This window comes from Phasianus colchicus, chromosome Z (assembly GCF_987193195.1).
Source record: "Phasianus colchicus chromosome Z, bPhaCol1.hap1.1, whole genome shotgun sequence".
In the NCBI taxonomy this organism is placed as follows: Eukaryota; Metazoa; Chordata; class Aves; order Galliformes; family Phasianidae; genus Phasianus; species Phasianus colchicus.
Window position 1 is genome coordinate 27640364 of NC_143476.1, and position 12759 is coordinate 27653122.

General features: G+C 39.2%; 1 protein-coding gene across 1 annotated transcript; it reads right to left on the reverse strand.

The window, feature by feature from the left end:
• Positions 1-7951: 7951 nt before the first annotated feature.
• Positions 7952-10610, reverse strand: RFESD (Rieske Fe-S domain containing). Its single transcript, XM_031605277.2, has 4 exons — positions 10369-10610; positions 9317-9497; positions 9192-9226; positions 7952-8701 (listed from the first exon to the last, which is right to left on the reverse strand). Exons 1-4 carry the CDS (start codon positions 10444-10446, stop codon positions 8432-8434), a joined length of 564 nt encoding a protein of 187 aa, XP_031461137.2. The 5' UTR covers positions 10447-10610; the 3' UTR covers positions 7952-8431.
• Between the last annotated feature and the right edge of the window lie 2149 nt (positions 10611-12759).

Consider the following 12759-nt stretch of genomic DNA (forward strand, 5'->3'; position numbering starts at 1 on the left):
TGTAGAACAGCCTTTGTGCCAGAGCCCTCATTTACCTACTAAACTCACCTTTGATTCAGTGAGCACTAACTAGGGAGCAGTACATGATTCTTAAATCTTGCTATGCGGACTTTCAGTAAAAATGTTAGTTCTTTTGTCACTCCAGAAGTTTGGCCCCTGACTTCAAGACTGCCATGATTTCACATGTGATAAAAAGTTGTTATGAGACACTGCCCCATAATGCTAGGAAAAAATGAACTGTGTGTGTTAATATAGTGGGATACTATCACAGTTGTTACTGTGCTTCACAGCCAAGTGAAAGCTCTATATAAAAAAATATTAAGAAGTCGTGACCTCCTAAAAAGACCCTTCTTTTAAGCTGCTACATCACTCCTAAATTTTAAGGGTTTGGTTTATGTATCTGAACCCAGATTCTCAAACTCTTAGAAGGATGAGTATCTGAAAGAAGAGATGATCTTGCAATTATCTATTTACCTTTCAACATGGATTAGAGCATACCAGCTAAAGCTTTATTTACAGAAAAAGTTTTTATAACAGGCATATATTTGAAGAAACATGTACCTTAGCTCCTCATAATCCGATAAAAAGAAACTCATCTCCTCTAACCATGGAGTGTGCCAGGTACCAGCAAATGTTCTGCAAAGACTTATCTCAGCTGAGTAAGCAACTTGACACACTTCCAGGGGAATGCATCTGCAGTTGGGAAGTGTGTATTCCAAAATACCATTGGTTTTAAAAAAGATCTTGCAAAGGGTGAATACTTCTTGTTTTGGAAACTCAGTTCCTCCTCTTTGAAATAAAACACCTTAATTTTGTTGGTTCTCTGGCACATTGCCCTCTACTGTTTCATATTCTTGTCTGAAAGGAAACTTGGAGATGGATGGTGTGTGAAAGTCCTTGATAGTGACTTAGTGGTATTTGTGCTTTTCTAAAAATTATGCCATTCCTGAGGTAAAGAGAAGATAGTGTTTTACATGAAACAGTAGGTATTGGTGAAGGGTAACAGACTGAAGATATACTCTTTACTTCACCTTCACTGAAGTAAAGGTGACAAAAAAGGTGACAAAAAAAGCAGGCTAAGATCCTCACTCTCAGTCTTCCCATATGCAGCACTGTGATGAGGAAAATCAGAAGTACCAGTGAGAATTTTATGCTCCTTGGTAATCTACCTGCTGACAAATCACAAGCGGGTCCAGAAGCAGCACTATTACACAGTCCTGCAGTCTTGCCACACAGGTGTTGTAAAATATGCCATAAGGAATAGCCATAAAATATCAATGCAAATTTCTACCTTTGTTTTCCAGTGTTAGCAGTTACATCCACCAACACTCAGCAGGAATCATCTGTCTGCAAACTTCTTGTTGATTTATGGATTTCACTGGTAGTCAGTGATGAGCCTATGAAGGCACATGCTGTTCCTGCAGGGTGCTGACTACTGAGCTCTGGGGTGAACTCCAAGCAGCCAGGTGCAGGACACATCCAGCAGACTTCTTGATGCCAACTTTGTACATGTAAGAAGTGGCTAAAAATGTCCCTGCTTAAGTAATGGAAAAGCTAATCATTACAGCGAAAGGTCATAAACTGCTGCCCTTTGGAAAGGACAGCAACTCTGTGTTGTTTTCCTTATCTAAAATCTCAGAAAAGGGATTTAATACAGTTCTGGTTTTGTCTCTATCCAACTTTAAAAAAAAAATTAAAAAAATTATTTGGTTCAGCTTCAGAGAACTTTCGATTTTTTTTTAGTTAGTTTGTTTTGTTTTTTTGTTTTTTGTTTCCATTTTGTAATGAGGAGACTGGAGGATGCTGCATGAGTGAATGCCAAAACTTCATTATTTTGTCTCATATTCATTACTTACACATTGTTTTTTTTTTTTAGGTAAATATTTACTCATCTAGAACACAACTAAAAAATATTTAAAATGTCAGTTTCTGCTTCTGTTGCACAGTTATAGTAAGTGGATAACACTATTTACCAAGGAATTTCTAGGAAACGTGAAAAACGTGGAATTGTTATTGCAGAACATACATGTAAAAGCTTAACAGCCAGATTAACAACCTTGTGCCCAAATCTTCACTAATAAAATACTTACAATGCATGAAAGTTCTAAAATATGAAAGAACTATGAAAAATACAAACATTTTTGTTTTTTGGTTTTGTTTTGTTGTTGTTTTTTTTTTCCTAGAATAATATAGTGGACGCAAAAGTGGCTGCCTCAAAAGTTAAATACCTAAGAGATGCATTTTGTCATAAAGGTCCTGTTATGGATATGGTGACAATTCATCTTGTTTCTTTTCTCTTGGGTGACAATTGATAGAGCATGAAGAGATGGTCTCAAGCCAAAAAAAGTTTCAACTGGCTATTAGGAATAATCACAGAATTGCAGAATCAGAGAACTGTAGGGATTAGGAGGGACCTCCACAGATCATCGAGTCCAACCCCCCTGCAAAGCAGTCCCCTACAGCAGGCTGCACAGGTAGGCATCCAGGAGAGTTTTCGATATTTCCAGAGGAGACTCCACAATCTCTCTGGGCAATCTATTCCAGTGCTCCATCACCCTCACTATGAAGAAGTTCACACACATTTGTGTGGAACTTGCTGTGCTTCAGTTCCTGGCCATTTTCCCTTGTTCTATCACCATGCATCACTGACCTCATCCCACGCTTAGATATTTACAGTCTATTTATCAGTCTTCTTATCTCAAGGCTGAACAGACCCAGGTCACTCAGCCCTTTCTCATAAGAGAGATAGATGCTCCAGGCCCTTCATCATCTTTGTGGCCCTCCACTGGACTCTCTCCAAGAGATCCCTGTCTGTTTTGTACTTGGGAACCCAGAACTGGACACAGTACTCCAGATGAGGCCTGACCAGGTCAGAGTAGAGGGGGAGGATCATCTCTCTTGATCTGCTGGCCATGCTCTTTTTAATGCACCCGAGACTGCCATTGTACTTTTTGGCCACCAAGGCCAAGAAGTGGCTCATGGCCAACCTGTTGTCCACCAGGACCCCCAGGTTCTTCTCTACAGAGCTCTTGTCCAGCAGGTTATCCTCCCAGCCTATACTGGTGCATGTGATTATTCCTCCCTAGGTTCAAGAATTTTTCCACTGAGAGGTTGGTCAAGCATTGAAATGGGCTTTCCAGGAAAGTGATGGAGTGCCCATGCCTGCAGATATTTAAGAGGCATGTTGACATGGCACTGAGCCATTCTACAATTCTATGATCTTGGAGATGATCTCTGACCCAGGTGATTGTATGATTCTGTGTGTAACGGAGTTTAAGGAGTCACCTGTATCTGAGGAGGAAAGAGACATTACTGCAAATACAACACATCTATGAATCTGTGTTTCTATGTGGGGAACTGATTTTCTGGATGACATTCCTTAGTCCTGAGCCCAAAATTTCTCTGTCTCACCCATTTTAACACACTACTGTTTTGTTCATAGGAATCTAAACCGTATCTAAACTACTTTACTTCAGGTCATGTATTTCAGACAACAGTCATGGACATCAGATACAAATTTCCAGGAACAGTACAGTAGAAACAGCCAAATGAAACAACAGTATTGACTTTCTGTATGTTACTGTTTTAAATGTTCTCAAAAACAATTCTGTTTTAGAATACTTTAGAATACTTGGAAGAAAATTTTAAAAAAGATAACAAAAATAAAAAAGGCATCCCATCATCAATTTTCTTAGCAAATCTCTTTCTGTATCCAGCATTAGATATGTGTGCTTTCCTCTCTACCACAGATGAGAACTTTGTAATTTATTCATTGGATTTTCTTCGTTACGTTGAGATACCTGTAGGACAAGAAGCCAGGCTTCCACATGATAACAACTGAAACTGTGTGAGAAATTAAATTTACTCTCATGCTGAAAGTTGTATGAAAAACAACAGCATGCAAGAACCATCTTCTTCCCCTTTGCCAAACAGTATACAAATACGAAGTTTTACTTTAAAAAAAAAAATCTTGTATGCAAAGCAGGCAATACATGGGAAAAAGGAAATCACTCACCCTGCATAATCCACTTGTAATTGTGGGAGCTTGTCAAATTATCCTGAAAGATGGGCTCTGGGCTAGGAAAAAGATATCAAAAGGGGTAAGAGCATCCTTACGTGTCAACAGAGTAGGATTCTGTGAAAGACGTCCACAGGAACAAAAAGATAATCACTGTCAAAGCTTACATTATCCAAGTTACAGCAGTGAAGCCCAGCATGATGAGATGAACACAAAAGTTGCACAGATTTTTAATTACTTTGATTACTAGTATTTCTTCTCTGTAGCTGAAATCTCTCTAATGTGGATGCCCTTACACTGATCAGTTATTTGAAAAGTAACAGAAACAGTAAGAAAACATCAAACATTACACTACTTTGGTAAACAGCAAGAGTCCTTTCAGTCTAACACCTGCTGGAGTATCTAAACTGACAATGAAAACTCACATGAACACCTGCATCTCATAATAGAGTCAGGTTTTCTTCAGATGCTGAGTCTTGTTAAAAATATGATGAACACACAAGCTGACACAGCATCCTGAACTGTGCTTTGTACTGCAAACATCTACTGCTTTTCAGCTTCAAATGCTGGCCACAGTCTCCTGGGTGCCCTGAGCCAATACAGTGCTAGGAACACCGAAAGGTGACTCAATCAGTATAAGGGAAAACAAATTAACCTCCTGTCAGGGAGTTGTAAGAGCAGTGAGGTCTGCCCTGAACCTCCTCTTCTCCAGACTGAACAACCCCAGTTCTGTCAGCTACTTTCCATAAGATTTGTGCTGCAGACCCCTCACAGCTTTGTTGCTCTTCTCTGGACACGCTCCAGGGCCTGTCTTCCTTGTACTGAGGGGCCCAAAACTGAACACAGTATCCGAGGTGTGGCCTCACCAGTGGTGAGTACAGAGGGACAGTCACCTCCCTGCTCCTGCTAGCTGCACTATTTCTTCTTCATTCAAGTAAAATTTGCACTTTAGGAAATCAGTATGTTTGTCTGAATAAATACTAGATAGAATTTCACTGGTTTGCTGCTTACATTTGCAAAGGACTGATCCAAAGCATACACTCCTGCATGCTTTACATTGTCATTCTGCATTCCTTCATCCTTAGCACGATGTTCAAACCACTGTCTGAGCTGCCTGAACCTGCTGACCCAATAGAAAACTTTTTGCTACTTTTGCTGGGGATCCTCACCACCACCATAGTAAGGGCAGGGAGAAGTTGGAGGTTAGAGACCTCACTCCACCCTCAGTATCCCCCTCCTCCTCATGACATGGTCAACCTGAAACATTTGCTCAGCTAGCACAGCACTCCCTGAGTAGGTGCAGTGAAAGGAAATGGAGAAGGAGCATTGCCAGCAAAAGGTGATCTCAGCACACGTTTCTTCTTTCCACACCAAACAAAAGTCTCAAGCACCTCCAGCACTACAACTTCCAGACCTTGCCTCCTGCTTCTTTGAATAACCACCAGAAACACTAGAGAAGACATGAGAAGATCAGTGGGACACATGGGAATTGCTGAAGGTTGATCGTAAATCTGTGTTTCCAGTATGATCAGCACAGGTAACAACATGAATTACTTTTCTACACTGAGCAGAAAGAATAGGTGCAAGCTTCAGAAGTGATTTCATTCCCAAACTGAACTTGAAAAAAAAGAACTGTACGATGCTATTGAAAAGTGAAAACTTGGTTTTAAAACTGTTGTTCCCACAGATTAGCAGTTTTTCCTTGTCACCAGTATTATCTCCAGTCCTGCAAAGTCTTCTTACCAGTAGAGCACTTCACAAGTTGCAGTTACTTAATGGATATTCTCATAAATTTCCAAATCTTGTCTTTCTAACACTTCTTAAATTGAGTATCTTATTTAACATACAGTGACAAATGGAGATGCAGCAGAAAAAGGTATCACATTTAGAAAGGGAAAGTTAAGTCATAGCCCTGCAGGTGCAATCATCTTGTTAAGTATTATGGTGCAGTTGTCTCAGGCTGAAGCTGCAGTTCGTACCACCATAGTTACAGTAAGTAGTATGAACTCCAAAATGCTGCTTTTTTAGCAAGGTGGATTCTTGTTAGGATACATATAACCTATTTATTCTATTCAAGATGCATTTGAACATAGCTTACAGAGCTGGAATGTATTGTATAGTCATCATGAAAATTTTCAAACCATAGTACAAAGTATAATTCTCTGTTCTTTGCTAGGCAGATTAATGATGACAAATCAGTGCAGTTTGCAGTTCTAAACAATGCTCAGGTAAGACTGTGAGCTACCTTCTCTTGCATCTAAACACATAAGTTCAAAGTAAGTATACACAATTCCAAGACCTTGTTAATACCCTAACTAGTGTTATCACAAATATCTCCATGATTTCTTTCTACTGGAAAAAAAAAAAAAAAAAAAAAAAATCTAAGCAATTATTAGTCAGTGTGGACTTATTTTACAGGATGCATGTCTTTCAATAGCACAGGATACTAATGCTCAGGTTTAATCACAGGCAAAGTTAGCTGAGAATGGAGGAAAGGGAAGCAAGATTCTGTCTGCCTTCACGTGGCCATGCATGTGTGCAGTGATGCATGCTCCAGGCTCTTTGGAGCAGCAGCTGTATCACTTAACCACCCACCTCACCTTCATACCACCTGCTGTTAACCTTCAAGGAGAGTAAGAAGGGAAGTTTATGTATTACTATTAAAAAGAGAAAATAAAACACACATACATACACAAGAAAACAACAAATTAAAACTAAAAACTAAAGACAGAAATGCAACAACAGAACAACAAAAAAAAGAAAAGCCAGCCAAGGAACAGATCAGTAAATAGCAACAGTGTCTAGCAGTTGATCAAATGTGATTCATCTAACAGAAGGAAAATATTTACATTGAATCTATTTGGCACTGCCTGATTGAATGGTTATTCAGAGGAGGAGGAACACATCGCGGTTCTGATGTTGTTGTAAAACACAAAACTGAGACAGGTCAGATCAACAGCACCTTGAAGTTACTACCCTGTTGACCATGAAAACGATGTAAGGAGATGTGATCAGAAGCAGATCCTAAATTTAAATAGGATGAATACATCACACTGTGACATAGATTGGGAGTATGCACTGCTTTTTTTTCACTGTTGTCAGTCAGACACAGATGTCTTCCCCTGACAGTTCTCTACACCTTTCTACTTACGAGTATATTGGCACAGGCCTACTTATCATTCCTTTACACTAAATCCAAGATAACCCACCGCAAGTATGAGAGAAACTTACAGATAAAGGCCAAAAAACTTCATACTGTTCCCACATAAGACACAACTTACACAAAGAGCCAACAAATCACCAAAAAAATTCACCCTGAAGGATTGCAGCCAGGCTGCAGTCACATTTCCAGATGAACATTACGGGACAACTCAGGAGTCTCAGGATGATGTTAACTTTCATGCAGTATTTTCAGCTCTAAAAGCTGTGTGCAGGAAAATTTCACTGTCGCAGAGCACAGACTGCCCTTCACGCAACACAACACAGAGGGAAAGCTTCCCTGTTCTGGGAGCAGAGTTATCAGTGCAGATCTGATGCTATGCAGGGAATTCAAATATGGAAACCTAACTTTTGACTCTAAATTGAAGCTTACTTTTTGAAGTGAATATATAACAATGTATTTAAAAACATAAAAACAAACAAGAACCATGATCTTATGTATCACTTCTTTTACTGAACAGTTTCTTTCTTATCCAGCAACAGAATCAGGAAGAACAATTTACACATGACAAATATATGTCTAATTATTTGATGAACTGCAAGAATAGTTCAATAAAGAAAAGAGAAATAAATGATTTCATAAAACTTTTGTAGCAACACAGAAATAGGCATAAAAATGAATATCAAAATTTGCTCAAATTTTGCACTTCTTGTGAAAATCTAATCTTTCAGATTTACAAAAAAAAAAAAAAAAAAAAGCAGAATTTTCTCACATATCTACAAAGTTATAAAATTCTACATCAGTTAAACAGAAGGCATTCTAAGTACAAACTGTTGCATATATGAACATAACCTTTATACTAGACTATTTATCTTGAACTAATAAATGTTTAATATGTAGTAATATATCACATTCCCCCCTGAAACTTAAAATAATTCTAGCAAAAGAGGATTTTAAAAAATATTAAATACTATAAGAGTTCTGCTACAAATAAGTCTCTTTGAAATTCAAAGTAAAAACAAAAAAAAAAAACATTGGCACAGGCTCAGTCATATCCCCAGATACTCAGATCTTCCTATCTTACTGATTTCTACACACTGAGTTCATTAACTCAATATTAACATTAGAATTTAATCTGGAAACAATCTTGACAGTTGTGTTATATTTTCATTTCACAGCAGTGATTCTGTAGAGAGACATTCAGCAGGATTCTGTTTTCTATCCAAAACTTGCTCTGCTGCTTTTGAGTTGCTTTATTTTTTCATAGCTAATTCACCACCATTTTTGTATTTCTCAGCAAAGTAATCAGAGTCAAAATTTACAGACATATCTGGAGGACTCACATAAACATTCTTATTCTTTACTGTAACTTTATGAATCCTTTGTTTTACTCCTTTTGACTGCCACCGTGGTGTTGGTGATGGCTCCAAAGGGTTTATTCCTTGATATAATCCTTCTCCTGTTTCCAGTGTGATTGTATACTTATGCCAAGGACAGATAATACATGCCTGACCATCAATGTCCTTCAAAGATCAAGAAGAAAAGAAAAAGCATCAGCTTCTAATTCTTCTCCGTGTGGAAATTCCCATCTTAACCATATCTGGTGATTCAGCTGAAAGCTTTCTATTCCGATAGAATACAAATTTTTACTCCTAAGAACACCTTATTCCAGCAGCAAACAACTGAACCAGTGATTCATTTGGTGCTGGAGCCTACTCCTCAACTGTGAATAACACCAAGTTTTAATTACACTTTTTACATACAGTAACTAATCATAATATTCTATCGTTATGGAATGTATCCACACAACAATGAGAATCAAATTTTCACTCCTCATCTCAACATCTCAGTCTCCTGAGACAAATAAACATGAAAAAAAGCATGACAGGATGCATTATTTTTACTTACACACCCATTTCTTATGTTCTGTTTTGACAAAATTATTCAAAGAAAATGCATCGGAGATTCCAAAAGTCTCTATGCACATAAATTATTTTTATTTTGCTTACATACCTCTATTTCTCCAAGATGTAAAGGGCCACCTTCATCTGAAACATAGCAGAATATGATATTAATTTATGCAGCAAACTATATGTTTAATTGATACAACACTGATGCTGTGTATGCAAATATCTTACGGTAACAGCGAGAGTCCAGAGCATAAAATCTCCCTTCATGGTAGAAAACAACAACTTCTCTGCCATTGACTTTGGCTGTTATTCTTTGGGACTTTTTTATGTCATCTTCTTTTCCAACTAATACAAGATCATCTGGCTCCGTTTCAACTGTTCCTTTGCTTGGGCTGTGTAAAACCATGTCCTTAAAACAGACACAGACACACAGACAAAAAAAAACCACAACAACAAGCAAACACAAAAAAACAACCTCATAAAACAGTTCTTGTTTGGATTTCTACATGGAAAATGTGTGCCCCAGTTCCAAGGAAAAGCACAGCTCACTTAGCATATATGGTGAACAGGACAGAAGTTTTAGTACAATATTAGTTCAATATTATCAGTATGCACATAAAGCAAAGCCCAGGAGTCTGGTGATAATGTTCACTAACAGAAGTGGAACTGGAAATACCAACTGCTGCAAACCTGATACCTGAGGCTGAGACAAAATTAATTCCAAGTCGAGCCTATTCAATCTGCATTTTAATAAATTCATAAATCCAGTGATACTAAATATGAAGCACTAAACTATTTAGCAATGCAGAGGATAAATGATGTTGGGGGACTTAACACAGTACTGTGGATAGAAATACAAGCCTATAGAAGCTGATAATAAAGGAAAAATATTGTTTAATAAAGGAAAGAAATCTTTGTTTGGGAAGATGTACTAAACCTGGGCTTTTTAGCAGCTGCGTTCTGCCTTTGCCTTCATCCCTTTACGTATTTCAAACATCAGAAAGCCTCTCTTAGCAGAGGACATATGCATGCCTCCCCCTTTCATCATGAAGCCTGTCCTCCTACTAATTTCGCTTACAATTAGCTGCTGTGTTCCAGTCACGTCAAAGTCCCAGTGCAACCCTGATACCCTCACTTCCTCAGAAGATCAGGCTAAAAAAAGTCTTTGTGCATGTTGAGAACAAAGAGGAACCACATACGCATGGAATCCAGTTGCAAAGAGGGTTAAGAGCTACAAAGAGCAGTGCCACTTATCCGCCACACAGCAAGTCACACAGTACCTTAGATCCCCACCAGATCAAAACAGAGATGAGAAAGCAGGTGAAGAAATGAACGCTCAGAATAATGAGGTCCAACATTGGCTCCCTTCAGTGCTCCTATGACAACTAGTGCTGCTTTGTTCACACGTGTGACAGCATTTATCAAAGCACTTCCTCACAAAAAGCTGTCAGCTGTGGGTCTGGCCCCCGTAGCACACAGGGACAGGCTGTACAGAGGCTCAGCATGGCCGAAGCGAGCTCTGACATGGCTGATAAGGAGTAGGGCTGAGCTGCTCTGCCCTGATAACAGGAGATCAGAGTGCAGAGTTCCTCTTGCTGCGTTTCTCCTTGTAAGCAGCACTCTTCCTGTGGGACAAACCACATGAAGCCCTGCCTGAAGTCACGTACTGGCTGCTGTGCTCAGCCTGCTGGGGCAGCTCTGCTTCTCACCAGCCCTTATGCTGGGCAGACCGGTGGGCTGCCTATAGCTCCCAGCAGGCATGCAGCCCGGCGCTGGGACTTTGGGAGTGTTGTGCTGCTTCTGTTAGTGGCATCTCTGAGATCCTTGTCTCTGGCTGTGCGAGAAAAATCTCCGTCTAAAAAAATGGTTACTCTCCATATATCGTATCTTTCCCAGAAGAGGCTCTGCGTTCACCTTCTGAGATAGGAGCTGCCTTCAGGGTGCCTTCAGGGAGCAGAACTGGGGGTACAGAACAGCTCAGGTCACTGCACATTGTAGGCTCACCAAAGGCTTTTTGATTTTTATCTCTTTTTCCCATCCCTGTTTATACTTGCTTTTCATTTCCCTTCAGCCATTAGTCCCATAATCAGAAAGAAATCCCAGACACCCCTCTACTGGTGTGTCACTGCCTGCCAAACAGGACTTTTTTAGTTCTTGGTCTGCTGAAATGTGCACGTGTTTAAGGTGTCAGTAACATGACCAAGATGGGGAAAGGAAGTAGGTTAGGTCAGGGCAAGACTTGCTGGATCTTCAGCAGGACTTTTCCTTGTGGCCCTTCTAGGTCACAAATCAGTTCTCGTTCTCTGGAGCAAAAATATCATCTTGCTCCCCATGCAATCTCTAGCAAGTTTGCTATATTCAGGAAGAAATGACACAGGATTTGAAGCTCATTATTTGGATGCTTTGTCTCTGACTCACACATGCCTGTCCAAAGATCTTGAACAAATTTTTTTCCTATGTTTCACTCTTTTCTATGAGTATCCTGTCTTGGATCAAAAATGGTAGATGCATGTGTTGTGCCAGAGTTAAGGCACTAGATTCTGACAGGTAGCTACAGCATCTAAAACTGAATTTCCTGCGGTTAGGCTTAATGTGGCTTTTCCCAGAAAAATATGTTGTTCTGAAAACAGGGCCTTTGTGTGGCATTTTTACAGAACACCATTAGAGTAACTCATGTCAACTCGTAATCTGTGTAGGTGGTAAAGATTTGTAAAGGTTGGCAAAGCTTTTAATGTGCTATATAATTGGGATTTAACTTTACTCACCAAAAAGAAAGATGAAGCCTAAGTCACCACCCAGCAGGCAGAAAAGGAAGGCTGTAAAGAGCATCAATGTTATTTTTGGTCAACATCTCATCATCTAGGGCAAGATGACACTTACTATGGCCAATCTACTTTCGCATTCAAAATGCTTATAAAAATGCAAAACAGTGCTATGTCAAATTCTTGCAAGCCTTGTATAATCAGCCTTTTCACTTTAAAAATGTTGGTATCGACAGCCAAGATTGCTTTTAGTCAGTTGCACATCTAGTGAGAGGACAAAGGTGAATGCTTTTAAACCAAAAGCTGCCCAAAGAAGCCCTGGAGGTGCTCAAGGCCAGGTTGGATGGGGCCCAGCCTGAGCTGGTGGGGGGTAGTCCACAGCACAGGTTTGGGGCTGGGTGGGCATTATGCTTCCTTCCAACATAAACATTCTGTGATTCTAACTTACAGTAATTTTATATAGACTCTATTTCCATACTTTTATTTATTTATTTTTTTTAAGTAAATAAAAAAATGTAGATTCCTACTTCAGTGCAAATCCTGGATTTATTCATTGACTTTTTTTTCCTTGCTGATCAGGTGAGACATCCTGACATAGGTAGATTCTCACCTCTAAGAACCTGCAGTTAGAAAAATTAATTCACTTTTTTTATTGTCCAGGACATTTGTACATCACCCATTTTGTCCTGGCTTTTCATTCTGATTGGTTTTGTTATTATTAAGTTCTTGAAGACAGTAACTATGAAGAACATAATCAGGCCAACTGGGTACATTTTGGAATGCTCTGTTGTCTTGACTTTGTCTAAAAATGTGCTTGACCATGTCAGTATTCCAGCCTTTCTTTTCTCCTTTTCATTCCCCAGTTCATCTCAATTTGTTATTTCTCATACCTGCATTACTTTTTATTAC

What these genes read in the sequence shown, in the direction of transcription:
- RFESD (XM_031605277.2), bottom strand. Translation starts at nt 10,446, where the DNA reads ATGTTGGACCTCATTATTCTGAGCGTTCATTTCTTCACCTGCTTTCTC. An exon ending in TCTGGACTCTCGCTGTTACC is followed by an intron (nt 9,227 to 9,316) that starts GTAAGATATTTG and finishes GCTATGTTTCAG; the next exon opens with ATGAAGGTGGCCCTTTACAT. An exon ending in TACATCTTGGAGAAATAGAG is followed by an intron (nt 8,702 to 9,191) that starts GTATGTAAGCAA and finishes TGATCTTTGAAG; the next exon opens with GACATTGATGGTCAGGCATG.